Source organism: Drosophila ananassae, chromosome XL (assembly GCF_017639315.1).
Source record: "Drosophila ananassae strain 14024-0371.13 chromosome XL, ASM1763931v2, whole genome shotgun sequence".
In the NCBI taxonomy this organism is placed as follows: Eukaryota; Metazoa; Arthropoda; class Insecta; order Diptera; family Drosophilidae; genus Drosophila; species Drosophila ananassae.
Window position 1 is genome coordinate 4,311,288 of NC_057931.1, and position 25,660 is coordinate 4,336,947.

The window sequence follows — 25,660 nt, forward strand, 5'->3', positions numbered from 1 at the left end:
GAAACAGCTGAAACCTGAAAACGACAAGAAATCCGAGAAGAAAAGACAAAAAATATCAGAAGAAGAAGAAAAAAAAGAATCTGCGCCAATCGGCTTGTAATTCCCATAAATATTTAAATTTTTTTAGCTCAAGCTTTAAAAAATGGCCATAAAATATTGATCTATAAGATATTTTATTAATTTGATCCAAATTTGACCTTTAAATCTTAAATGATCTTATTTTTTGAAAAAGAAACTTCTTTTTCATTTCATGTTCTATCCTGTTTGGAAATCATATTTTTTAATGTTTATATTCCGTTATCTTCTCCATCTCCCTTTCTGCTCGTCATCTCCTTGCTCCTTTTCCGCCTAGAAAGTCAACCCCCTGGATCTGAGCAGCAGCAACCCCCCGCCTACAATCCGCCATTTCTATGTACTATATACAGTTATAGTACATACATATATGTATGTATATGTATGTATGTATGTTGCGCGCCATAGTTCTGCTTCTTCTCTGTCTCTCCCTCTTTCTCGGCGCCTTCACCAGCTGCCCCCCCTCCACCCTGTACTGCTGCTGCTACTCTTCCACCTCCGCCCACTTGTATATGGCGCGCATTTACGAAACGGGGCCTCGGAAAGAGACTATTCAAGTTGTGGGCTATACGCTACATACAATCCGTACATACATACATCCTACATACATATATATATGTATGTATACATCCACACAGCACATAAATACATACATACATACTACCATGGACACTCACACACTCACTCACAAGCTGACGCATTTTCTTATTTTCCTTTGCTTTCTTGCTTTTCTCCTCTTTGCAGCCTTGTCTTTGTTCGGTTTGCTTTTGTTCCCCAGTTTAATTATTAATTATTTTAACAATTATGTACTTAAATACATGATTACATAATTTATGTACTTATTCTTATGTAAATATGTTGTATGTATGTATGTAGTTGAACTGTAAAATGCCCAAAGGATTCCCCAAGCCAAGCCCCAAGTCTCATAAACTTTTAATTTTATTATTTTAATCAAATGTTTTCAGTTGGAGATAAATTAATTTCTATTTTTAATAATATATATGTATTTTTGTATGTAAGTATATGTAATTACCGTTTTACATACATACATACATACATACATACCTCTTTAGGACGCTATGCAATTTCCAAAATGGCTGTTGCGATCTTGCGCTTTCAATTTTTGTCCAAAAAGTCTTAATTTTCATATGTCAAATATTTAAAACCTTTAAATTTTGTTTTAAAAAACCTTAAAACTTTAAAAAGTAACTAAAAAAAACTCTATTCTTTCATGATTTCATCTAAAAAACACTCTAAAAATATTATATTCAATAAGAAAGTGCCAGAATGCACCACTATTTAATCAAAATTTCTATAAAAATTACTTAAAATCTATTTCTCTAGTATTTGAACACTTTTTTAATGCTTTTCACCGCATATTTTTTTTTATTTTTATGACTTACCACCTGTAAGAACTCCTCCAACAACTTCCTTGCCGCCAATATCCACTTGATAGAAAATATTTTGTGCAAAAACGTGGTCCAACTTCATAAATGGAGAATTTTCCAAATGGAATGAGCAGACATAAGAAAATATCAAATAAAATGCTCTTTGGCTCATCGAACTACCAAAATGGCTAACAGGAAAGGCTTAAAGTTGGCGCCAATCAGTTTGAAAGGGCTGCCACCTGTTACGATGTTCCTATCGATGTAACTATCGATATAAGAAACTTTGCTTAAACTTTTATTTAATTTAAATTTTAGTGTGTTTTAGTACTTTCATTAAATTTAGGATTAAATAGTACAAATTTAATGTTATTCATAATGTTTAAAAATAGATATATCTATAGCTATATAGCTAATAAAAATAAACGTTAGCTTTTAATGCCATTAATCGATAACAAATAACTAGCTTTGTTTTCTGGCAATGCCATCTCTAGGAAAGCTATCCCGGTTGTATTCAAAACAAATCGAAATTAAATTGTTTACCATGTGCGACCCGGCAAGCGCAACTCCCGCCGACCAGCGTAATGTGGAGGTGAAGGCAAGGATACCTGGTGGCCAGGAGGGATTCGCCGGCCGGCTAGACATTGCCCGGAAGCTGACCGGCGTACCGGAAGCGGAACTAATCGTCCAGCGGGACGTCTTCTTCCAATCGCCACTGGGCGGTCGCCTCAAGCTGCGCTACCTCCAGCCGCCGGCTCGCTCCCAGCTGGTCTACTACGACCGCCCCGATGTGGCCGGGCCGAAGCTCTCCACCTTCAACAAGATCGAGGTGGACGAGCCCGAGATCCTCGAGAAGATCCTCCGCCAGTCGAATGGTGCTCTAGGAGTCCTGGCCAAGACACGGCATCTGTTCCTGCACGGCCAGACGCGGATACATCTCGACGAGGTGAAAGATCTGGGTCATTTCATGGAGTTCGAGGTGTGCCTGAAGCCGGACCAGACACTGGAGCAGGGCCAGGTGATTGCCGAGGAGTTGTCCAAGGCGTTTGGCATCAAGGAGGAGGATCTAATGACAGGCTCCTATTTCGATGCTCTTGCTAAGTAGGATAGTCTACCATATTTGTCTTTGTAATGAGGAAAAAATAAATTGTGATGGACCTGTCCCCTTAAATAATTATTTAAAATTAATGTATCTCGTTAAATATATTTAATATATCGTGAGTTGTTGCAAAAACACAAAGTCAAACTCAGGGCTAGCAAATGGATATTTACAAAAATTGCTTTTTTTTTCTCAATTATTTAAGTTATTTATGTTTCGTTTCGTTGACTATACAGAGGTTGTGAGAAGAGAACTTAAAATCTGGAAAATATTTAAATATATTATAATTTTAAATGCAAAATGGTTAAAACGATGAACACAACGGAGGAGGGGGGAGAGCAACTATTCCTGTTTTAAGTTTTTAAGTTATTGCTGTTAACTGTCGAACTAAACTATAGCTTATGAACTAGGATCTGAGGATTACGCAGGACGACGATTTGAGCCATGGGCCTAGGGTTCTAAAAAACAACAAAAAAAATTGAATATATATATATATATAGGTTGAAAAGAATCGGTTTTAGCTTCTAGCTTTCCTTCTCCTTTTCTTTTTCTTTTTTTTTTTTAGATTGGTGTTCCAATGAGCTTTGACGAAATTCGTAAATAAATTTTGGCTTTTGAAGGATGAAGGACATGGGACATGGTGTGGCGGTGTGTTTAGGGCGCTTATAGCTACGAGCAGGATACTGATTCGATTCCTTTTAACAGTAGGAGCCAATCAGGCTTATGGATAACGATTCGGATATGGGATCCGGTGCAGAGATCGGTTTCCAGTACAACCAATTATAGCTCACTGCAACAGGAACAGAAGAAATATTAAAAAAAGAAAGAAAATAAAGAGAAATTGTGGATACTTACGGACATAGGACTGGGTGAGTCGGAGGGAGAGGGTGCGACAGCGGTGCCGGCACTCGCTGGTGGGTCGGAGAATGATGAACCTGGTGCCCACCGCCTGGTGTACATAGACATTGGGGCATTCGGTCTCCGGCAGCGTGTAGGCTGGCGCTTGGGCCGTATCAATGGCCACATACCGCTCCAGGGCCACGCCCATGCTGGGCAGACGCGGCGGTCGGGCGAATATTGGACGCAGGAGACGGGCCGGCACCATCCGATTGCAGCGCCAGAGATTGTGTGCCTGCTGCGTCCATGTGGGCGTGCTGCCATCGCCATCCGCTTGTCCTCCGCTTGTCGCGGCAGCCGAGGAGGAGGAGGAGGAGCTACTACTGCTACTGCTGTTGAACTGACCGAAGAGATCCTCGAGATTATGGACACCCTGATTGGTGGAATGGACGCGGTAAGCATCGCGCTGGAAGATCTTGTGGTTGCTGGCATAGATATTATAGAAGTCCCTCAGATCGATGGCCTCCTGCTGGCTGCGGAAGGCGAACGGAACACTCTCGCCGGCGACAACGGGCTGATGGCACTTGTGGGTGGGTGGATCGGGATGCCCTTCGCACTCATCGCTCTCCAGCCAAACGTTCTCCACATTGGCACACGGCCCACAACTAAGATCCTCCACCTAAAAGACAATAAGATGGTCATCTTTTCAAGATCTTTGAAGAAAAGACTCTACTCACCTGGAAGAAGGGATTGCCCATGAGACAGGACTCGTCATAGAGCTCGGTTAGTTGGGGGAAGCGCTGGATTAGCGGCATGGTCATGCGACGCCACATTCTCATACCCGGATAGACCATCGCCTGGACGACACGCTCCTGATGGCCACCAGCTCCGGTCGTCTCATACCGATACGCAGCAACGCACAACGAGACGAGTGTTAGATAGAATAGCCAGCAGAGGATCTGACGCCGGCGATCGAGTAGATGATGAAGTACCTCCAGTTTCAGGTAGGCGGTTAGTGGGGCGGGCGGCATGGTGGCGGTGGGTGTGGGCGAAACACCGACCGGTGTCAGTAGGTTGCGCTGACGGAAATACTGGAACAGTACATAATTATCGAAACTGATGGAGCGCACCTCGTAACGGGACTCGGCCAGGCGTCGGAGTTGCCTCATTGCACCCGAATACCGTTGGAGCAATTGCTGCCGGCTTAGTTGGACAAAATTGGTGTCCACCTCCAGCTCGAACTCATCCATGGTGGCTCTATTCTTTCTCTTTCTCTATATCTTTTGTTTTTTTTCTTATTCCACTTCCTTTGTTTCGAGTGTTTTTGTTTTGTGTTTCCTCGTCACCCGTCACTCCATTTTTTTTTTTTGCTCTTTTTCATCAATTTTTTGTCGTATTTGTTGTTTTTTCTTTGGCTGCTTTGGTTCGGAAGAGCGGGGGTGGTCGGGCGGAGAGGGGCCCGTCTTATTTTAGTACCTGCTCACTAGTACAATCAATTAGTTTAAACCATAAATCAATTAAAATCATATAAAATCGCGTTTAATCAAAACAATTTCCTGTTGTTTTGATCAGTGTGACCAGGCGGTGTTAGAGGGGGTGTAAGGGGGGCTTGTTTTAAAAAAAGATATAATATACATGTTATTAATATCTTATAAATATATTTATTTTAGAAAACAAGTAAATAAATTAAGATTTAAAACTGTAATATAAGTTTTAATTAGTTTAAAATAATTTAAAAACTAAATTATATTTTATTCTTGTTATTTTATTTTTAAATTTAGTTTTATAAAACTTATAATTATTATTTGATATATTTTTTTTATAATAAAATTTAAAAATTAACATTTAATAGTCCTCCCCCCTTTAAAAAATACTGCAATAACCATTGACACCTGGTCACACTAACTGATATCGGTCTTTGTTTTGGTTTTTTTTTTGTTTGTTGTTCTTAGATGATAAGAAATTGGGAGGAAAACAAAATAGCCAAATGTGAACCGTTAGAACAAAATGGTGGCCTATACGCAAGTGGAACATCCGCCCAGGAGGCAACTTCTCAGCCCCCTAAGATCCCTAATCATCTGCCTGGCTGGGATCTCACTGTTGTTGTTGTTATCGCTGGGTTTCTGGACGAGATTCGGGGAGAACGGCGGCCAGTGGTCATCTGGTGGCGAAGAACAACGCCTGGTGTGCTACTACGCCACCAATGACGCCCACAATCTCAGGCTGGTGGACGTGCCGGGCGACTTGTGCACCCACATCAACATTGGACCCGCCTTTCTGGACAACTCCAGTCTGGTTCTGCCCGCCGACCTGCAGCGGGTGCTCCGGAATGACAGTATTAGCTTCCGCAGTGCCCATCCCCAGGTGCACCAGCTGCTGTGGATTGGTGGCGCCGACAGCGGAGAGCAGTTCGCTCACATGGTGGCGAACCACGACCGGCGGAAAGTGTTCCTCCGGTCGTTGCGAGAAGTCCTGCGCACCTATCCCAGCCTGGATGGCATCGATCTGGACTGGGAGTTCCCCAGTGCCTACAACGAGGAGCGGATGCACTTCAGCCAGCTGCTCTACGAGATCCGGACGGAGTGGCGGCGCGAGAAACGCGACAAGGACATCCTATCGCTGGCGGTGGCGGCGCCCGAGGGCATCGCCTTCTACGCCTACAACATCCGGGAGCTGAATCTGTACGCCGATTATGTCAACCTGATGTCCTACGACTTCCACTTCTATCGCAAGGACATGCCGTTTACGGGCCTGAATGCCCCGCTCTATGCCCGCCCCCAGGAGCACTCCCTGATGGGCACCTTCAACATCAACTACACGGTCCAGTGGTGGCTATCGAATGGCCTGGAGCCGCACCGTTTGGTGGTGGGTCTGCCCACCTATGGACACTCCTTCACGTGGGTATTCCTCCACTCTATCTCCCGTATAGTTATCCTAATTGGATGATCCTTTTTCCAGGCTCGTGAATGCCCTCAACCGGCGGGTGGGTGCTCCAGCCCAGGGCTATGGCCGATGTGGAAGTCTCGGCTTCACAACGCTCTCGGAGACGTGCCGGTGCGTTGGGAACTTCCCAAATCCCGTCTACAGCTTCGATCCAGAGGCCTGCTCCCCCTACCTCAGTATGCTCCACGAGTGGATCTCGTACGAGAACCAGACGAGCATCAAGTGCAAGGCTAGCTATGTGAGGAACTTGAATCTGGGGGGGATTATGGTGTTCTCCCTGAATAGTGATGATCTGGAGAATGCCTGTGATCTTATACGTAATTGGAATGGAAAGCCAGTCTTTCCGCTCATCCAGACGGTGAAGGAGGTCCTGGATGGGCCTAAGGCAGGAGCAGATCAGGACTAGGATGTGGACCAGACCAGGACCAGGACGTGGACCAGGAGTAGACGATAACTTTATGTATATATTTATATAAATTAAATTATCACAATCGATCAATTCATAATGTAACTAGATAGATAGAGAACATGCACAGGATCAGGAGACATCAGAAGACATCTGGAGCCATTAGGACATCAAGGACATCAGTATATATATATATATATATGGTACATATTGGCATGTATGGTACATATGGTTGCTATAGTGCTAGTGATTCATCCAAAGCATCCAAAGAACAAAACGAAAAAAAAAAAAACAATAATACATTGGAACTGGGAATGGGAATGGGTATCATCCTCCTTCCTAGCTAGGCTACGTTCGCCGCAGGCATGGCAACTCTGGCAGGGAGACAATCCTGCGTTCCGGCGGCCATCATGTCTGCTTCCCACCGGCTGGACGTTGGAGATTTGGTGGCGGATTGGCCAGCAACTCATCGATCTGCAGTTTGTAGGCGGACTTCAGTTCGGTTAGGTCCAGTTCCAGTTCCTCGGTGCGCTCCACCTTCTCACCGTACATCTGGAGCAGGGCATCATACCGATGCTGCAGATCCTTGTAGCCATTTTCCATTTCCTCGTACATCAGCATCTTCTCCTTCATCTGGATAGGAGAGGAGAGGGAAGAGAGGATTAGGATCGAGATGGGAGGAGAAGAGAAGAATTCCGATTACCATTTCCAGTTCGATGGTCAGGTTGGAGATTTCACCATCGAGGACACCACGTTCGGCCTGGAGACGCGACAGCTCCCACTGCAGGTGGGTCAGTTCACCGTCCCGTTGCTTCAGCAGCGCCTGCAGGTGCTCCAGGGTGCTGGTGTTCGACGACAGGAAGCTCAAGTGGACGCCCTGGACGATCCCCGATGGCTGCCGGTGGCCGGAATTGGAGGCACAGTCTAGGTCGTCCTGCGGGAGAGATTCAGGGATTCAGATTCAGGGAATAAGGATTATGGTGACAGGATTTTACCGCCTGCCAGTCGATAATGCCGCCGAGAGCCTCCTCGTTGGAGCCGCTATCGTCCACCAGGCTGAGTGGCGGCGAGGGACGAACTGGAGCCACCTGGGACTTGGTCAGCTGCATCGGAGCCTGCAGTTCAGTGCTGGCCTTCACCGCCTCCACGGTGAGGAGGGTGGGCTGCTGCTCCTCCGCCTGCTTCCTGGCCAGCTGCTCCTCCAGCTCGGCAATCCGTTCCTGCTGCCGCTTCACATCCTCCTCCAGCCGGATCAGTTTACTGCAAAGAGAACAGGATTCTACAGAAGTGTCTGGGAAGGAGTAGATGGTAAGGAGACGCACCTCTGGCGATGACCCTCCTTGGTGGCAGCCTCCTGCTCCTGCTGGCGCAGCGCCATCTTGGCCGCCTCGGCCTCCATCAGAGCGCCGGACAGCTTCTCCTCCAGGAGACTGCATCGGGTGCGCAGCAGCTCCTGTTTCTCGCCCTGAACGGACTCCAGCTGCTGCAGGGAATGCAACTGCACCTGGGTATCGTCCAGTTTCTGGAGCAGTTGCTGCTCCTCCCGATTCCAGCCCGCCGACCTCTGGTCCAGGGTGCGCTGCAGTGCCTCGATCTGTCGGATCAGGGGCGTGGTGGTGGCGCCCAGCTCGTGGGTGGAGCTCTCCGCCCGAAGCTCGGCGGCCTCCAGGCGGCGCAATAGCTGGCGGTTCTCCTCGCGCATCTGCTGCTCCCGACGCGCCAGACTGTGCTCGGCCAGGCGCAGTTTCTCCCGGAGATCGGACACCTGCTGGACGTACTCCTGCTGCTCGGCCCGTATGGTGTCCTGTTCGTGGCGCGTCCGCTTCTGGAGATCACCCTTGAGGCCGTCGAAACTGGCCTGGAGAGCGGCCAATCGGGACTGCAGATCCTCGATCTTGCTCCGGCACTCGGCGTTCTCCTCATCGACTCGTCGCTTCTCCGCCGTCATCCGGCACACGGCCTCGATCTGGGTGCGTTCCATCTCCTCCTTGGCGGCCAGTGACTTCTTCAAACGCTCCGACTCGCTGGACAGCAGCGAGATCTGCTCCCCGTTCTTCTTCAGCAGGGTGTCGGAGGTCTTCTCCTTGGCCCGCAGCTTCTTGATGATCGTCGACTGCTGGAGGATCTCCTTGGACAGCTTCTCGCCCTCGGACTGCAGTCCCTGGATCATCTCATTGCACTCCGCCAGCTCGTCCTTTGGGATTTTATTCTGGAGCTCGTCGCGCAGCGTCTTGATCTGAATCCGGAGGGCATCCCGCTCCCGAATGCTTGCCTGGAACTTCTTCTCCAGCGCCGACAGTCGCTGCACTGCCTCCGCCGCATCAGCGGCATCTGGCGCCGATTCTACCCGAGACCTAAGCTCCTGATTGCGCTCCTGGAGCTCGGCGTTCTGGCGCTCCGACTGCAACAGACGCTGCTCCCGCGCCTCAATCACCTGGTTCAGCTCACTGATGCGCTGCACCAGCTTGTCCAGCTCCGACTGCGAGTCCTCCGACAGCAGCGATATCTCCGACGGCTCTCGATGGTGTCCCTTCGGCTTCAGGCTCATCTTCCCGCCCGCCACGCCGCCCAGCTCCTTGAACTTTTGCGGACTGGTCCGGGTGGCGGTGCTGTTGGTGCTGGAATCCCCGTTCGGATTCGAGATGATCTCGATGTCCGAGGAGGTGGACGAGTAGCTCTGGTCCACCACGTCTCCCGGCGGTGCCGACGAGGCGGCTGTGGCCATTATCTTGACCTGGGCCGGGGACTTGCCCTTCAGATGATGATGATGGTGATGGTGACTCATTTGCATCTGGATGTCCTCGAAGCTCTGCGTGGAATCCGAATCCGCTCCAGCCACATGACCAGCCGCCTGGGTGTCGCTGAACGCCAAGGCCTTCATGGTTTTGGTAGAGTCTGAAAGGAATAGCGATTAGTTAGAGAGTTACTGGATAATGGAGTATGGAATACCATTCAGATGATCCTCCATGTGCCGCTCCAGCTGTGTCCCCTCATCATCGTCGTCGTCTTCGCCGTCGCCCTCGGCATTGTCGGACGTCTCGTTGCTGGCTATGATCACGATGCTGTCGGGCAGTGATGGCTCGGTGTCCGGCGACATCTCCATTTCGCTGGCCGTCGTGGCAGTGATCAGTTCTAGGGAGGATTCCGATGGCCGTTTAGCCACCACCACCGGAAGTTCAGCCCCACCGCCCGTCGGCGAGATGGGGGATGTGGGCGATGACAGCAGATCCACGGAATCCGAGGTGGCTGACTGGCGTTTGGCATACAGCGCGGAAGATGCTGTACCGGATGTGGGTGTGGTGGTGGTGTCGCTAGCACGGGGCGGAATGGTGACCATTTCGTTGGCATGGGGATTATCGAAGAATGTGGGCGTGTCCGAGGGTGGTGTGGCGATACTGCCCGCTGACGACGAGGAGGGTAGGCCGACGCCGCCACCGCCACCGCCACCGCCACCGCCAGCTGTCAGGTCATGACCCGAACGCGTGTCAGAGCCGCCAGAGTTATCTTTTTCGGGGGAGGACTTGCCCTCGTCATCCTGGATGTCCAGAGCCTCGATCAGCACCGTCTTGGCCTTCTCGAACCAGCTCATCGTTGCAGTTGGTGCCAGGTGGTGCCAGCTAGTGCCTGGCGTGAAATGTTATCCGGAGTTTGTTTACTTCTCGGCGGCCGTCGTCGCTCGTCGGTCGTCCAGCTGCTTTCCAAGGTGGCCAGGTGGCTGGGGCCGGTCTAGGAGCACATCCCGTCTCGCTGGCAACACTCGAAACACTGCTAATGGGCAACTATAATGGCAGGTTCAGCAAATCGGAGTCGGGATTCAATTTTTTTTTTTGCCAGCCCAGCCAAAAAACAACAACAAAAATAACACCAACGTCACACTTTAAGTGTGGCCGTTTGGCTACCTTCCAAATAATCCAATTGGAAAAATACTAAATACTAAGTAAAAGTGAAAGCTTTTTTAAGTTTAAACTATAAATAACACTATAATAAACTTTAAAAAACATAAATTAATTAATACTAATTATAGAATACTTGAGCTTTTACTTTTATTTCTTAATACCATATCATTTTCAAGAAACTTAAGCATTCACTTTAATATTTAGACTTCATATTATTAGATATCCTTAAAAATAAATAAAATCTATAATTTAAGATATTTTATAAATCAATATCTTATATTTATACTTACTTATATTTAAATAATTAATATCTTTATCTCTTTCAGTATTTTTCTTATCTGACATATCGGCAGGGTTGGCTGGTCACACTCATAAATCAGAAAGAACGTGGTGCGTTGCTGTTTGTGTTTTTCTTTAATGGCATTAATCATCGTATCTTTCTGGATTTCAGATCAGACGCAGTAGCAGATCTGTTGTGAAATTCCAAATTCGAAACTCTGTCAGAAAGAGTCCACTGTCACACAGACGCCGACGTGGTAGCAGGTGCAGAAATGTCGCAGTTCACGTGCCTAAATTGCGATGCCCGCTTCGCCAGCGCGGAAATTCAGCGGGAGCACTACAAAACCGACTGGCATCGCTACAATCTGAAGCGTCGGGTGGCCCAGCTGCCGCCCGTCACCGCCGAGGAGTTCCAGCAGCGCGTCCTCAGCGCCCGCAGCGCCAACGATGCCGCTTTGGAGGAGCAGAACATCAGTGTCTATTGCCAGGCGTGCCGGAAGCAATTCTCCGGCCAGAAAGCCCATGACAATCACCTCAACAGCAAGAAGCACAAGGAAGCCCTGGCCAGATATGAACGCGAACAAATGACCGCCAGTGGTGGCAGCACAAGTACAGCAGCGTCATCCGTTTGCACACGCAGTGTCCTGGAGCCGCGTCCCCATCCTGCATTGGCGGCTGCGGCCGCCGGCAAGGGTCGTCTGGCCTTTGCGGAGCGAGCACATGGCCGGGACGAGGATGAGGAGTTAGACGATGAGGATGATGACGATTTTGAAGATATTGAGGAGGAGGAAGTGGATTCGGATGAATGGGATAAGATCCCGGAGAATCCACTGACCGAACGCGATTGCCTTTTCTGTTCGCACACCAGCGAGGATCTGGTGGAGAACCTCAAGCACATGTCCGTGGCACATTCGTTCTTCATACCCGACACCGAATACTGCACCGATATCGAGGGCCTCCTCTACTACCTGGGCGAGAAGGTGGCCAACTATTTTATCTGCCTGTGGTGTAATGACCGCGGCAAGACCTTCTACTCCCTGGACGCGGTGCGCAAGCACATGGTGGACAAGGGACACTGCCAGATGCTCCACGAGGGCATGGCATTGGCCGAATATGCCGAGTACTACGATTACAGTTCCAGTTATCCCGATAATGTGAGTTTTTTGAAGGATTTCCAATCTAATTCCGTGAAAATAATATTTTCTGGTTATCCCATTAACAGAAGGACGGCATGGACATCGATGAGGAGGTCGTTCCCGAGCTGCTCGACGGCGACGAGTACCAGTTGGTGCTGCCATCGGGCGCTGTGATTGGACACCGTTCCCTGCTCCGCTACTACAAGCAGCGCCTTCGCCCGGAACGCGCCGTCGTCCTGAAGAAGTCCGATCGCAAGCTGCACAAGGTCCTTAGCGAGTACCGGGCTCTGGGCTGGACACAGACCCAACAGCAGGCGGCTGCCCGCAAGGCCAAGGACATCCATCTGATGAAGCGAGTCCAATCCAAGTGGCAGATGAAGCTCGGCTGCAAGGCCAACAAACTGCAGAAGCACTACCGCGCCCAGGTTCTGGTCTAAGGATAACACCTACTTGAAAGCTAGAAGCTGCTCGGACCTACCATTTTGGAATATATTCCATATATAATATTAAATGCCCAGAAATGAGTTATTTTTTTGTTAATCGATAGGATTTTTGTAATATAAAAAATACATTAATGAATGTAAAAACTAGGAGGTTCCAAAAATGATGGAATTTCCCAAAATTGCCCGGAATTTTCCGGGTTTTTCTGCGATTTTCCCGATTTTTTTCTTATTTTTCAATAATTTTCCATTTTTTTGGAATTTTTCCACATTTTTCGTGAATTTTCCAGATTTTCCAACAATTTTCCCGATTTTTTCATATTTTTTTGGAATTTTCCAAGGTTTTCCCAATTTTCCGAAATTTTCCACAATTTCCCGCAATTTTTCTTAATTTTCCAGATTTTCTTCCGATTTTTCAACTTTTTTCCGAACTTTCCAAGGTTTTCCCAATTTTCCGGAATTTTCCCCAGATTTCCCCGACTTTCCCGCAATTTTTCTGAATTTTCCATAATTTTTCCGACTTGTCCGCTTTTTCGTAAAACAGAATTTTCCAAAGGCTTTAAGGCGGGACCATGTCGCCATAGGTTTTGTAATTCGCAACCAGTTCTAGCGCGTCCCCACGTATAAGAAAACTCAGATCGCTGTTTAAAATTTTTTTGTCCGTAATATTTCTGCCATTTATGAACCGATTTTGAAGAAAGTGGCCTTAAACGATTCAGGGGACTTGACTTAAGCGACCGATGCAAAAAAATTTCAAGATTTTAATCAAATAATTTATTTGTTAATTTTTCGAAATTTTTTTGCATCAATCGCTTAGTTTCGATTCTAAGAGTCGTTTAAGACATCGCTCATCCCAATCGGACAACAAATGACCGAGATAATTTGCATTTAGAGGAAGTTTTTTCGTGGTCTGGCATTGTACTTGTTAACTTTTTGGCAGAACCGCTTGAGAATCATAACTCTGGGGGGCGACAGGATCCCCATTGCGGTTGTTTTTGTTTTTGACTTTCGCTATTTTGAAAGCAATTTCCATGGAAAATGGGTAAAAAAAATCCAGAAAAATTAAGAAAACACAAAAATTTTTAGAAAATGAAAATAAGGCTTGAAAAATTTAGAAAAAAATGAAAAACCTGGAAAATAATACAAAAACATTTGAAAAATTACAGAAAATGCTGGAAAAATCATTAAAAAATTCGAAAAAATTAAGGAAAATTATTAAAATCCCTAATAAATAAAAACATAAATTCTTGTTTACTTAAATATGTTTGCTCTCTATATTAAATAGCGATTTCTCGCCAAATAAAATTACATAATTTAAATTAACAATTAAATAAATTTTAATTTTGATTCGTTTATATAAAGTAAAATTATGTCGTTATGGTTATAGCATAAAATTAAACATTATAATTAGACCAAAAAAAAAATATATAGGTTCTAGCATGTAAAAAAAAATAAACGCTTTTGGCGAAAAAAATCCATCAAGTCTAGCGCATATCCTTTTTCCGTCCGCCACGCCTCCCGCGGGGGTGTGTGGGGGCAAGGGGGAGGTCCTAGCATAGAAGTGGGTGTGGCAGCAGTAGTGACTATGTGTGTGTGTGTGCGTGTGTGTAAGTGTATGTAGTTTATGAGGGTAAATTTTAGCTAGTTTTTAATTATTTTTAATTATTTGTAATTATTATTAATGCAGTTTTTTTTGTCTATGTGTATGTGTGTGTTTTTGTGTGTGTGTGAAAGGACACCACAAAAAATTCCAGAACAAATCTTAAATTCTAAAACAAGACAATATTTATTTTTTAATAATTAATTTTTTTTTAAGTATAGTATTTAAATTTTATATAAAAATCAAATAGCAAAAAAATTTTAAAATTTTATAGAAAATTTTTCAATAAGTGTATAATTAATTTTTAAAAATATATATTTAATTAAAATAATAATCCTTTTTTTTTAAATATTTGCTAAGAATTGTTCTGGAATTTCTAAATGGTATCCCCCCCCAAAAAAAAATTGGGGGTTCTGAGGGATTTGAGAAAGCATTGTGCCTTTTTTTTAGTAATTTTTTTTTTTAAATCTGCGATTTTGGTGTTGCAATTAAATTAGAAAATTAGTGGCAGAGCGAGAGAGCAGCAACGCCTAACATTCCTGACATATTTTCCTTCACTTTCTTTCTTTCGTTTTTTTTGAAAGATTTTTTTCGAAGTGATTAATGATTTTTTAGTTTTTAGTTTTTAGGTTAATATTTTTTTTTTTTTTTATAGGCTAATGTATAACTACAGGATTCTGTTGAACACAAACTCCGACCATCGGCGACGAGGAGGAGGCATCGCTGCTGCTGGCTCCGGTGGCCGAATTGCTCCCACCACCCACATTCTGGGGGGCCGTTGGGGGTCCACCGTGGCTGCCCAAGTGTCGCCTCGAGCCCACCACTCCCAGGCTACCACCTCCTCCTCCACCTCCCCCACCAATAGATGCTGATGTGGAGGCTGTTGAGGAGGCGGATGATGACGAGGGCGGCAGCTGGAGGGGCATGGGCAGTGGCATGGGCAGAGGCAGAGGCATGGAGAGCGGCAGTGGCGGCAAGGGCATCGGCAGCTCGCTCAGCGAGGCGGGAGCTGCTCCATAGGCGGGCTGTGACGGAAACAGATGAAAGGCAGCGGCGGCCGCAGCAGCAGCGGCTGCTTGTGGCGTCACCGCCACACTGGGGGCACTTGGTCCTCCACTTAATCCTGAAACTGGTCCCGGCACTGCTGCTCCTCCACCGCCGCCACCACCTCCGCCGGCACCACCACCACCCGCTGCTGTGGCGCTTATCACACTCGAATCGGTCATCATGAGATGGGAGGCAGCTGCCGCCGCTGCTGCTGCTGCTGCTGCTGCCGCTGCTGCTGCTGCTGCCGAGGACATGTTGTTGTTGTAGAAATGATGCGGCGCCAGATTCAAGGGGGCATAACCAGGTGGCAACATCGGTGGTACACGTAGCATCCTACCATGTCCATTTGGTGGGGGTGGAGCCATTGGTGGGTCACATTCCATGGCGTGTGGATAGCTGTTGAGGCTGTTGTGGTTGCCGTTGTTGTTGCTGCTGATGCTGTTGCTGTTGCTGATGTTGTTGCTGCTGCTGTGGTTGTTGCTGTTGCTGTACAAGCTGCGACTGTTGTGGCGTTGCTGCTGCTGTTGCTGATGATGCTGCTGCGGTGGACTAAAGTGATTCAGGCTGTTGAGACTGTTGCTGCAGTTGCCAGTGCGGTTCACCAGAGAGCTCGGCTGGTGGCTGGGCTGGAGGCTCAGGGCGGAGAAGTTGTTCATTGCATTGGCTGCCGCCGAGGAGTGCATCAGAAGGCCTATTTCGAGGAAAAAGGATAACAGGATTAAAAAAGTGTTTTAGGATTTTTTTTGTTATTGTTTTTAATAGAAACTAGAGACATTTTTTTTGAAAAAAATTTAAATAATAGTTACCTATGGAGTTACTTTTAAAGATTTATCTACCCTATTTATTTAGTATTTTTTCAGTATTATTTTGATATTTTTTGAAAACTCTTTTCAGAAATTATTCATACTTTTTCTTACTAGAAATACTTTTTCTATCAAAATCTTTTATAATTTGCTTTCAAAAAACTCTATTCCTTATAAAAAAAAACACTGTTTTTAGTATAGTTTTTTAACTAAATGAATTATAAAAAATGGCTTAAGTCTTCAAATATTCAAATTTTTGAAATTTTAAACTTAGTGAGTTTTGCTATAGAATTTAAAGAATATTTATAGATTTGCTTTTGAAACTAGAACAGATTGACCCCTTTCCTTATTTTCATTTAAAAGCACTCCATTTAAAAAATGTCGTTAGTTTTTAGTATTTTCTAGACCCAAAATTAAATATTAGTATCCATATTATTTTTGTTGATTATATCATAAGTTTTATTGAAGGTTTTTTCGCTTTTTTTTGGTAATTTTTGTATTTTCCTTTGGTTTGCTTTAGTTTTTTTGTTTTTCGTTTTTGTTTTTTTTTTATGAATTCCTTTTCCTGGTATTTTTTTTTATCGGTTTCATTAATCGTTAATAAATTATCTGGTACTTATTCAACTTAAACCATCAGCTGCTTGTATGTTATATTATATAAATGCCACATATGCATATGCACATACCTATGTATATTTTTTTTTACTGTATACATGTCTATAAATGTCTGTGTGTGAGTGTCAGTATTTTTGTCTGAGTGTTTAGTATTTTTGTTTTTTGCTTTTGTGTAAACTGTACTTTGTTCTCCAGCCCTCGTATTAATGAGTTTTTTTGCGTTTTAAATATTTTTTTTACTTCGATATCGCAATACTGTTTCGTTAAACGTTTAGCTACGTTTTGCTTTCGCAAAGAAAATGCATTATGGTCTCCCCTCCTCCTCCAATTTCCTGTTCCTGTTTATTGCACTTTTGCATTTTATATTGGTTATCGGTTATCAGTTATCGTTTCTCATTTTTTTCTGTAACTGTACTGTACTTTTGAATACTTTTTTTCCCCCATCCCTAACTCTTTTGTTTTTATTTTTGGTTTATGTCCTGTGTTGTAGTGTTGTGTGTGTGTCTGGCTTTTTGTTTCAGTGTATTAATTATAAACTTATTGACTTATAACACTCGCTTTCTCTGGTATAGTATTTTACACATAAGTTTCACAAGTTTAAGTGTCTCTCTGGTTGCTTGTTAAATTCTTGGATCGTGGATTTTTTTTTCATCTGCGGGGCTAACCTCTAATTTTTTAATTAATATATATATATATATTTTTTTTTTCATATATGTTTTCGTATCCGTATGGGGTGTCCTCGGTCTGTAATGTTTGTTTCTGTTTCGGTTGTCTAATAAAATTAATTGAGTTCTCTGTCGCTGTTCATAATTACTCATAAGTATTATTTTTTATATATATATATATATAAATATTTTATATATATATAGATGTATGTATGTTTTAATTTATTAAATGCTAAAGTTCATTTCTTTAGTACGTACTGATTTAATTTGTTATGCTTGCTATACGTTTTTATCCTTTTATTCCTTCTATTTTTTCTTTAGCCCCATTCTCGTTTTCCTCACTTTATCGGCTGCCCTTTTACTTCGCATTCCTTATAATTTGTCCTTTTCTTGCTTTCGTTCATCCTTGCTTTGTTTTCTCTAAACGCATATCCTTTATCTTCTTATGTTTGTTTTTTTTTGCTATTTTTACATGCCTACTTTTTATGTTTTTACTTTTTTTTTCATACTTTTTACAAACTATGATTTGTGTTTGGTTTTCAACTCGTATGTTTTTTTTGCATATATATCGCTTTTATCGGTTATCGGGTATTAATCGTTCCAATTAAAATTGTTATCGATAAGTGTGTGTGTTTAAATCTTTATTATTTGCGACAAGCACTCGCAGCCATGGGAAGGACCAAGGACACAGGACGAAAGGACAAAGAGATCGGGTTCTAGATTTCGGCATTCGATATTTTTTTATATCACAAAAGAAAGCGACTATCGATTGCTCGCTCGCTCTCCCTTCTCTAAGCTTTTGTTTTTATGCCGATTATACCGTTATACAAAGTCACGGGAAATTAGTAGCCAGAGTAAGAGAGAGAGAGAGCAAGAGCGAGGAGATCAATCGGTCAGGGTTGCCTTTCGATAAAAATCGATAACTAAATTAATTTAAACTATTTAAAATGAAATATTGAGAGAAACCTTATTACTTTGCGTAGGACTAACAATAAAATCATATAATTTAAATATTCTATTGCCTAAAAAAGTACTGGGCAAGTTTGTAAAAATGCAAAAATAATCGATTAATATCGAATTAAAAATTAGCAAGCCTGAGGTCTAAGAAGGTTAAAAGTTCCTGGTTTTTTTGGGGGATTTTTGTCTGTGTGCCGTAATTTACAATTTCTATTCATTTTTTGTTTTTTTTTATAAACCGATATATACAATACCTAAGAATTACTGGGGGAATTCGCTGCTTTTTCTGGTTTACAACTGGTTTTTTTTTTGTGTACTGTACTCGTTTACTTATGCAATATATGTAAGTATATTAAGATGTATGTATATGTATGGCAGTCATTAAGAAAGTCGTTAAGGATTCCTCGTTTACTTATTTCTTCGTCTTAATATTTATACTTAATTTATATTCTTTTTTTTTTTTTTTTTACTCATACTTTGAATCATATATATATATATTTTTTAATATTTTCTTTGTTTTTTTTGTTCTCTAACAGGTTTAAATCGTACCATTCTAAGATCCTAAATGCTTACACTAATTTCAATTTTTTATTTATTTATTTTTTATATATTTTTTTTTGTTAGCCGTTGGCATATTACTGCATTATAAGTTGACAAAAAAAAATAACGTTAAACATTTAACACACGATTGTATTTTCATCCGATCAGAGCGTCTAAAATGCGTGAGCATAATACATATTACATAATACATATATATTTTATATATATAATCTAAAAAAAAAATTACGTTTGACATGAAAAAAAAACAGAGTGGTATGTTTTATTGGGAAAATTGGTATTATTTTTTTGGTATTTTTTGTTTTTTTTTCTCTGGAATTGAAGGCGCCACTTGTATTTAATTTTATTTAATTCATGCTTTTTTAGGATAAACTTGTTCATATTTGTTTTTTTTTAAGTGTATTTGTTTTGTTCCGGTTGGCGGTTTAGATAAGGACAGAGATATATAACGAAGGGGGCGATAGAGTGGATTTATGGGTGTGAGTGTGAGTGTGAAAGAGACGTGACTATTTACAAAAAAACATGTCGCGCAGGACGATGATGATGATGATGTGGATCGTGCCTGATCCTGTCGCTGATTACTGCTGTGGTGTGTGTGTGTGGATGTGTCTGTTGCTGGCTCACTCGCTCGTTACTGTTGTGGTATCCTTGAAGTTCCTGCTGATCCTGTTGATCCTGATACTGATACTGATCCTACTCCCGTCGCTGTTGCCGGTCATCGGCGTTCATCTAATCCATCATTATATCCATTTTTATTTGTTAGTATTATTATTAATATTTTTTTTGTTTTTTGTTGGAAAAAGAGAGAAGGATTATCGTTTTTAATTTTTTATACATTTTTTTTTTGCCTTTTCTACAATAATTTTCTCAAGCCTTTTTCTTAATTTTTTTTTTTTACAAATAATATAATATAATTTATAAATTATGGATAACTAAGAACTAAAAACTAAAACAAATCACAGCTTAAATATATTTGAAATACAAATTCCTAAAACAAATCATATTCAAGTACAACGGGTACAAATTTTGTCGTTTTTCAACACTACAAACACAACTGGGACTTTTTTTCTCTCTTTTTTTTCACATTAAAATATATAATAATTATAATAAAATAATTATAATAATTATAATCATAATTAAAAACAAAAACAAACATAAAATTCAAAAGCAAAGCAGCTACTAAAGCAAATACCAATAACTAGGAGAAGTTGTTCTCATTTCTTTCCCCGCAAGGACTATTTTAAGGACATTAAGGACTTTTCGTACTCACCATGACACTGGCCATCCGACGCTCCGACGCCAGGACCTCCTCCTCCTGAGAGAGGCGGCAGTGGCAGCGGCAGCGCCATCGGCAATGGCTGCGACGACGCGCCACCGACTCCGCCAGGACCCGATCCTGAAATCGAGCCACCCGTAGCCGAGGTGGAACTGGCCGCTGCTGCCGCCGCCGCAGCCGCAGCTGCACTGGATGACGACACAGCTCCACTGTTGCTGCTACCAGCACCGAGGCCACCGGCACCGCCCGCACCACCGCCACCGTTGCCGCCAGAGCCACCGCCACCGGAGCCACTCGATCCACCACCGCCACCGCCGCCAGCACCACTGGAACCGGAGCCGCCGGCACCGGCATTCGCCGTGGCACCCGCACCGCTGGTATTGGTCGCCTCGTCCGCCGTACGCTTGAAGAAGTTGTGCTGCAGGGCGTAGTAGGGTGTGACCCTTGTCTTCGGATCGAAGTCGAGCATGCGCAGGATCAGGTCCTTGAACTTGAGATAATCGGAGACATTATGACCGGGTTCGTCCAATCGCCGGCCACCCGGTCCGCCCGTATCCACGCCGAGTATATCCTGGAGTTTACGTGATCCCGGCGGCTTGTATTTACGTCCGTTTTGGTTCTTCTTGAGGACATAGGATCCGTCGGCGACGATCTTGTCGAAGAACTTGCGGGTCTTGTGCGCCTGATCGAGAAGATACTTGGGCGGCATGCCCAGCACCTCGACGATCTTGTTCATCTGGTCCATTTCGTTGCAGCCGGAGAAGAGCGGCTCACCGGTGTGCATCTCAACCAGGATACAGCCCAGCGACCACATATCAATGGCCAGATCATATTGGATGCCCAGCAGTACTTCCGGGGAGCGGTAGAAGCGCGATTGGATATAGTGGTAGATCTAAAAGGGATATAGTTTGTTAATTAATGTGATATTGTGTCACGGTCGCCACATAAAAAGTGTCACGGTCGCCATAAAAGTGTCATGTCACGGTCGCCATAAAAAATTACTAACCCGCTGTCCCAGCTGACAGGAGCTGCCAAAGTCAACGATCTTGATCGCGGAACGCTTCGGATTGCAGAGCAAGATGTTCTCGGGCTTCAAATCACAGTGAATAATGTTCAGTTCGGGGGTGCTGAGGAAGAGCAGCGCCGTGCATAGCTGCTGGGCGAACTTGCGCGTGAGGTTCAGCGATACGCCCCGGAAGTTTGTGTTCCGCAGCAGATCGTACAGGTTGTATGAGAGCAGCTCGAACACCAGGCACAGGTGATTGCGCCACATAAAATGGCGCTTGAGCTTGACTGTTAAAATATAATATTATTAATAATATTTCTTTATTATTTTTAGATAAAATGCCTTACCGATATAGTATTTATTCTCGGCATCTGCACGATTCATCATCTCGAGCAGCTTAACCTCGATCTGTGCCTGGTTTAGGAACGGTTTCTTATTCTTAATTATCTTGATCGCCACATGGCATTGCTCCTCGTGATCGTAGGCCTTCACCACCTGACCAAAGCTGCCCTTTCCTGTTTAAGGATAATGAGAAATGTATTAGAAATCTATTTATAAAAGATATATATTGTTAACTAACCGATTAGCGAGTCAATCTCGTAGCGATCCAAAAACTTTTCGCCATTCTTGATTATATAATCGTGATTATCATCGTCGTAGCCGTCGTTGTACAGCTTTCGCTCCTTCTTGTTGGAGGAGTCGTCCTCGCCTTGCGTTTGCTGGGCACGACGCTTCTTTTTCGCATAGTAGACCTAAAAAGTGATGGAATATTTCATAAATTAATGATATAATTTCATTTACAGTCTCTCATAGGTTTATTTAGAAGATAAGTTTATCGATTGTTATCGATAACTGATGAAATAGGCTATTAATTTGTTATAGGATTTAGCTTTTTCCATATTAAGGTTACAAGAACACTAATCTCTTGAAATATACTCTTACGAAATAGCAATTATTATTATATTATTCTATTTATCGTATATACCTTTCTTTGTAAAATAAGCATGCTTTTTGTATATTTAGGTTAAAAAAAACACTCCTCTTCTAATCCTTTGGTTTAATTATTTGTATAACTTAGTACATATCAAATAATTCGATAATTTATCGTATATAACCTTTCTTTGTATAATTTTTATGCTTTTTCGTACATTAAAGCTAAAATAACACTTATCCTTTCAAATATTATGTTATAATAGAATAGAAAACATGAAACAGTTCGATATATTATCGATAGTTTATCGTATATACCCTTTCTATGTAAAATGTGCAAGATTTTCTTAAATTACTGCTACAAATACCCTAATCCATTAAATCCTAACCCTATTAGAGTCTAAAATATATGAAACAAATCGATATTTTATCGATAACTTATCTTTTTTTTTGTAAAATATGCATACTACTCCTATATAAGTAATTTTTTCTAGCTAGACGAAAGGTAATCCCTTGAAATCCTAATCCTATCCCAATGCCATCCTAAATCCTTAGTCCAATTTTGAAAGAATCCGCCAATTAGGTTCGCCAAAGCGCCACCCAAAAGTTAAACGCCATCTGTCGGCACTCAACGCAAACGCGGCATTGATCGATTGTCTATGAATTCTCCCGCAACGACTGGGGGGGGAGGGGGTGTGGGTGAAAACCGGAGGAAAAACGGGAAAATTGAATGATTGCAATTTTTTTGCACAGCAAGTGGTAAATTCATTTCCTTTCCGCTGGGCCGGTCCGGGCCAGGACCAGATGTGGGGGAGGGGGGAGAAGGAAAAAAGTTTAGCCCGTTACTTCCACTTCATCAAAGACAAATGTAAACAAGCTAAATGAGAAAATGCGAAAAATGAGAGAAAAACCGGCAATGCGAAAGAGGGCGACGCCAAGCTAGCTCCCTCTGTCCCCCTCAACCTTTCTTGTTCTTGCAAGTGTTAGTAGTGGGGAGCCAGAACGGGCGGTTGGTCGGTGGGCTGTGACGGGTATAGGAGATAAAAAAGAAGAAGGAAGGAAGAAGAAAAAAAAAAAAACGGTGCATGCAGCTTGGCGAAAAAAAGTTGTTGCTAACGCGGCAAGCTAATGGGGGTGCGAGTGAGATAGCGCGAGAGTGCGCAGCAAGTGAGAGAGCATAAAGAAGAGAGAGAGAGCGATTTCAACAACGCCTAAAAGACGGCTGCACAAAAATTGCCACTCTCTCTCTCACTCTCTCTGCTCTCTCTAGTCTGCAAATGCTTGGGGAAAAATGGGTGTATGCCGCTCTGCTGACGTCGAATGTTAAGAAAGGCAGTGACGTTGTTGTTGTTTTTTTTTTTTTTGCGGGGTGAGGGAGACTCTCTGTAGCGTCACCGTTAAAGCGGTTCACCTGCTCCACCTTACAAAAAAAAAAAAAATAATAACTGTAGCATACAAAACGGCGACCGGTAGAATTATCAGCGTCAGCAGAAAAGAAAATATAACAGTACATTATGAAACAAAAAAAATGTCAAATGCAAATTGCAACTGTAAATAGTAACGGTATAACGCTATAACGGTTAACAATTGTCTGTCGAAAACACTCGAATCTGCACTTGAACGGTCAGGTCAGGCCGTCAAATGCACATTGAAGCGGAAAATCGGCAACAAATTGTTGTAATCCGGTGGCCGGACAGGAAGGCAAGCACAGACATGCACAGACATGCTGCTGCACCTGTCAACAACGGTCAAGCTGATTACCCGCAGATACATCATCATCATCATCGATATGTTTTCGATCAATTCAAGTGAATTAAATTCAAAATAAATAAATATGTCAGTCAGTGACTGAATCAATTGGTACACTTTAGGTGGGTGGTACTTGGTGTACTGTAGCCTAATTGAATATTGAGCGAACAATTTTCCATTTGGCTTCATTTCCAGCCCACTTCACTGCCTTTGTGGGTCATTAACATCATAACCAAAGGACACGGCTTATCGAGGCTCAATAGAATGTATCGATTCAAAAAGCATAAGAAGTGGGGTTATGAGCAAGTGTTAGGAGGGAGCAGATGATTGGCAGGACATTTTTATCGAAACTATCGATTACTAAACAGCATACAAGCGAGTTTTATCAAAAAAGACTGTTAGAGAATACATTTTATCGAAAATATCGATAAAAAAAACATAAAAAAACAAGTTTTTTGAAAGGAGTAGATTATTAAGAGTACATTTTTATCGAAAATATCGATTTTACAAAGCATACTAATGAGTTTTATTAAAAAATACTGTTAGAGAATACATTTTATCGAAAATATCGATTAAAAAAAAGCATAAAAAGTAAGTTTTTTGAGGTAGTAGATGATTAGAAGTACATTTTTATCGAAAACATCGATTTTATAAAGCATACTAATGAGTTTTATTAAAAAGGACTATCAAGGGATCGAGTTTTATCGGAAATATCGATTAAAAAAACATATAAAGCAAGTGTTTTGAGGTAGTAGATGATTAAAAGTACATTTTTATCGATAATATCGGTTTTAAGAACCATGGTAATGGGTTTTTTTTGCAAAAGGACTATTAGGAAACAAGTTTTATCGGAAATATCTATTAAAAAAGCATAAGAAGCAAGTTTTTTCAGGGAAGTAAGTGATTAGGAGGACATTTTTATTGAAAATATCGATTACTAAACAGCATAACTAATGAGTTCTATTTAAATGGACTATTAGGAAATACATGTTATCGAAAATATCGCTTAAAAAAGCATACAATTATACAATTTTTTGAGAGAATAAATAATATGGAATTGAAGTTGATTGAAAATATCGATTAAAAGATGGTTAGGTATTAATTTCTATAAAAAATTCTCAATTGTTAGCAGATAGGATGATTAGGAATCTCTTTTCTTAAAGTTGCAATACCAAAAACCATCTCCTCTCACATTTTATCGAAATAATCGATTAATAATCGTTATTATAAAGTGAATAAATGATAGAACCATTCAGAGACATGTGATAAGTTCCATTTGGAAGCTATTAATAAACTTTCGGCTGAACTTGTGAATGGTTATGAATGTCAGGCTATAACTGGGCTATATAGTTGAGTTGCTTGTTATTTTTGGGTGACTTCCTGTGACCTAAGTTGCGTGTAATTAAGATTCCTCCTCCCCCTACCTACCACCTTCCCCCCCTGCTGTAGTTGTCAAAACTGAACAAACTAAATTATTAATGGACTTGTATATATATACATATATATACCCCACTTGAGGCGAAGAAGAGGCGATTTGGGTCGTCGTCATTTTGTCAGGACAGAGAGTGTCATATCATTCATGACAGGCGACAGTTCTGCCCCCGAAACTATAACTTATACTTATATAGTGTATTATATAGACTCTTCCGACAAACGTAGAAACTTTCGCCCAGGAAAAGACTAGATACTATAGACTATAGACTAGAGACAGTTGCGTGTCTTTCGCATTTTTTCTTCCTTTTTTTTTTTTAGACAAACGTCAATAAGCACGAGAAGCTAGTGGGTGGGTGAGTGGGGGGAAAATTGACCCACCAAACGGGTCAAGGACAAACGTATCTTTAGCTTGCTGCCACAAATATCCACAGACAGCCACCAGATAGTCAGATAGTCAGATAGTCAGATAGCCACGAAATTCAACAAAAATTCCTATCGTCATACAAAAAAATAAATAAATAAAATGA

At 42.6% G+C, this 25,660-nt stretch overlaps 6 protein-coding genes across 10 annotated transcripts in view; 3 read left to right on the plus strand and 3 right to left on the minus strand.

Moving 5' to 3' along the window:
* Positions 1–1,919: 1,919 nt before the first annotated feature.
* LOC6504096 lies at positions 1,920–2,628 on the plus strand. The gene has a single exon (XM_001964131.4). The coding sequence runs from the start codon at positions 1,939–1,941 to the stop codon at positions 2,560–2,562; it is 624 nt and encodes a 207-aa protein (XP_001964167.2). The 5' UTR covers positions 1,920–1,938; the 3' UTR covers positions 2,563–2,628.
* A 21-nt stretch (positions 2,629–2,649) lies between these two features.
* Positions 2,650–5,002, minus strand: LOC6503554. The gene is made up of 3 exons (XM_001964132.4): positions 4,131–5,002; positions 3,412–4,072; positions 2,650–3,346 (listed from the first exon to the last, which is right to left on the minus strand). Exons 1-3 carry the CDS (start codon positions 4,641–4,643, stop codon positions 3,255–3,257), a joined length of 1,266 nt encoding a protein of 421 aa, XP_001964168.1. The 5' UTR covers positions 4,644–5,002; the 3' UTR covers positions 2,650–3,254.
* A 283-nt stretch (positions 5,003–5,285) lies between these two features.
* LOC6504097 (chitotriosidase-1) lies at positions 5,286–6,977 on the plus strand. 2 transcript variants are annotated; one of them, XR_001408519.3, is made up of 3 exons: positions 5,286–6,290; positions 6,352–6,796; positions 6,856–6,977. XR_001408519.3 is itself a non-coding variant. In XM_001964133.4 (2 exons), exons 1-2 carry the CDS (start codon positions 5,401–5,403, stop codon positions 6,740–6,742), a joined length of 1,281 nt encoding a protein of 426 aa, XP_001964169.1. In that variant the 5' UTR covers positions 5,286–5,400; the 3' UTR covers positions 6,743–6,835. The 2 variants fall into 2 exon arrangements, 1 of the variants encoding a protein (XP_001964169.1); XM_001964133.4 differs by lacking the exon at positions 6,856–6,977 and having other exon boundaries at positions 6,352–6,835.
* LOC6503553 (TATA element modulatory factor) lies at positions 6,781–10,646 on the minus strand. The gene is made up of 5 exons (XM_001964134.4): positions 9,692–10,646; positions 8,065–9,637; positions 7,738–8,002; positions 7,446–7,676; positions 6,781–7,375 (listed from the first exon to the last, which is right to left on the minus strand). Exons 1-5 carry the CDS (start codon positions 10,329–10,331, stop codon positions 7,151–7,153), a joined length of 2,934 nt encoding a protein of 977 aa, XP_001964170.1. The 5' UTR covers positions 10,332–10,646; the 3' UTR covers positions 6,781–7,150.
* Positions 10,647–10,894: 248 nt separating this feature from the next.
* Positions 10,895–12,644, plus strand: LOC6504098 (zinc finger protein 622). Of its 2 annotated transcripts, none has more exons than XM_001964135.4 (3): positions 10,895–11,028; positions 11,090–12,071; positions 12,140–12,644. In XM_001964135.4, exons 2-3 carry the CDS (start codon positions 11,190–11,192, stop codon positions 12,488–12,490), a joined length of 1,233 nt encoding a protein of 410 aa, XP_001964171.1. In that variant the 5' UTR covers positions 10,895–11,028; positions 11,090–11,189; the 3' UTR covers positions 12,491–12,644. The 2 variants fall into 2 exon arrangements, with proteins under 2 accessions (XP_001964171.1, XP_032308770.1); XM_032452879.2 differs by having other exon boundaries at positions 10,985–11,025.
* A 1,093-nt stretch (positions 12,645–13,737) lies between these two features.
* The window catches only part of LOC6503552 (serine/threonine-protein kinase minibrain), a 33,004-nt gene continuing 21,081 nt past the window's right edge, over positions 13,738–25,660 (minus strand). For 2 of the 3 annotated variants that reach the window (XM_032452863.2, XM_032452862.2), the window contains 5 exons: positions 21,601–21,772; positions 21,368–21,535; positions 21,021–21,307; positions 20,009–20,906; positions 13,738–15,831 (listed from right to left, as the gene is read on the minus strand). In XM_032452863.2, the coding sequence (XP_032308754.1) occupies positions 14,750–15,831; positions 20,009–20,906; positions 21,021–21,307; positions 21,368–21,535; positions 21,601–21,772 (2,607 nt within the window). In that variant the 3' untranslated portion in view covers positions 13,738–14,749. Of the gene's footprint in view, positions 15,832–16,591; positions 19,468–20,008; positions 20,907–21,020; positions 21,308–21,367; positions 21,536–21,600; positions 21,773–25,660 lie in introns of those variants that run through there. The other variant, XM_032452864.2, reaches the window with a different exon arrangement.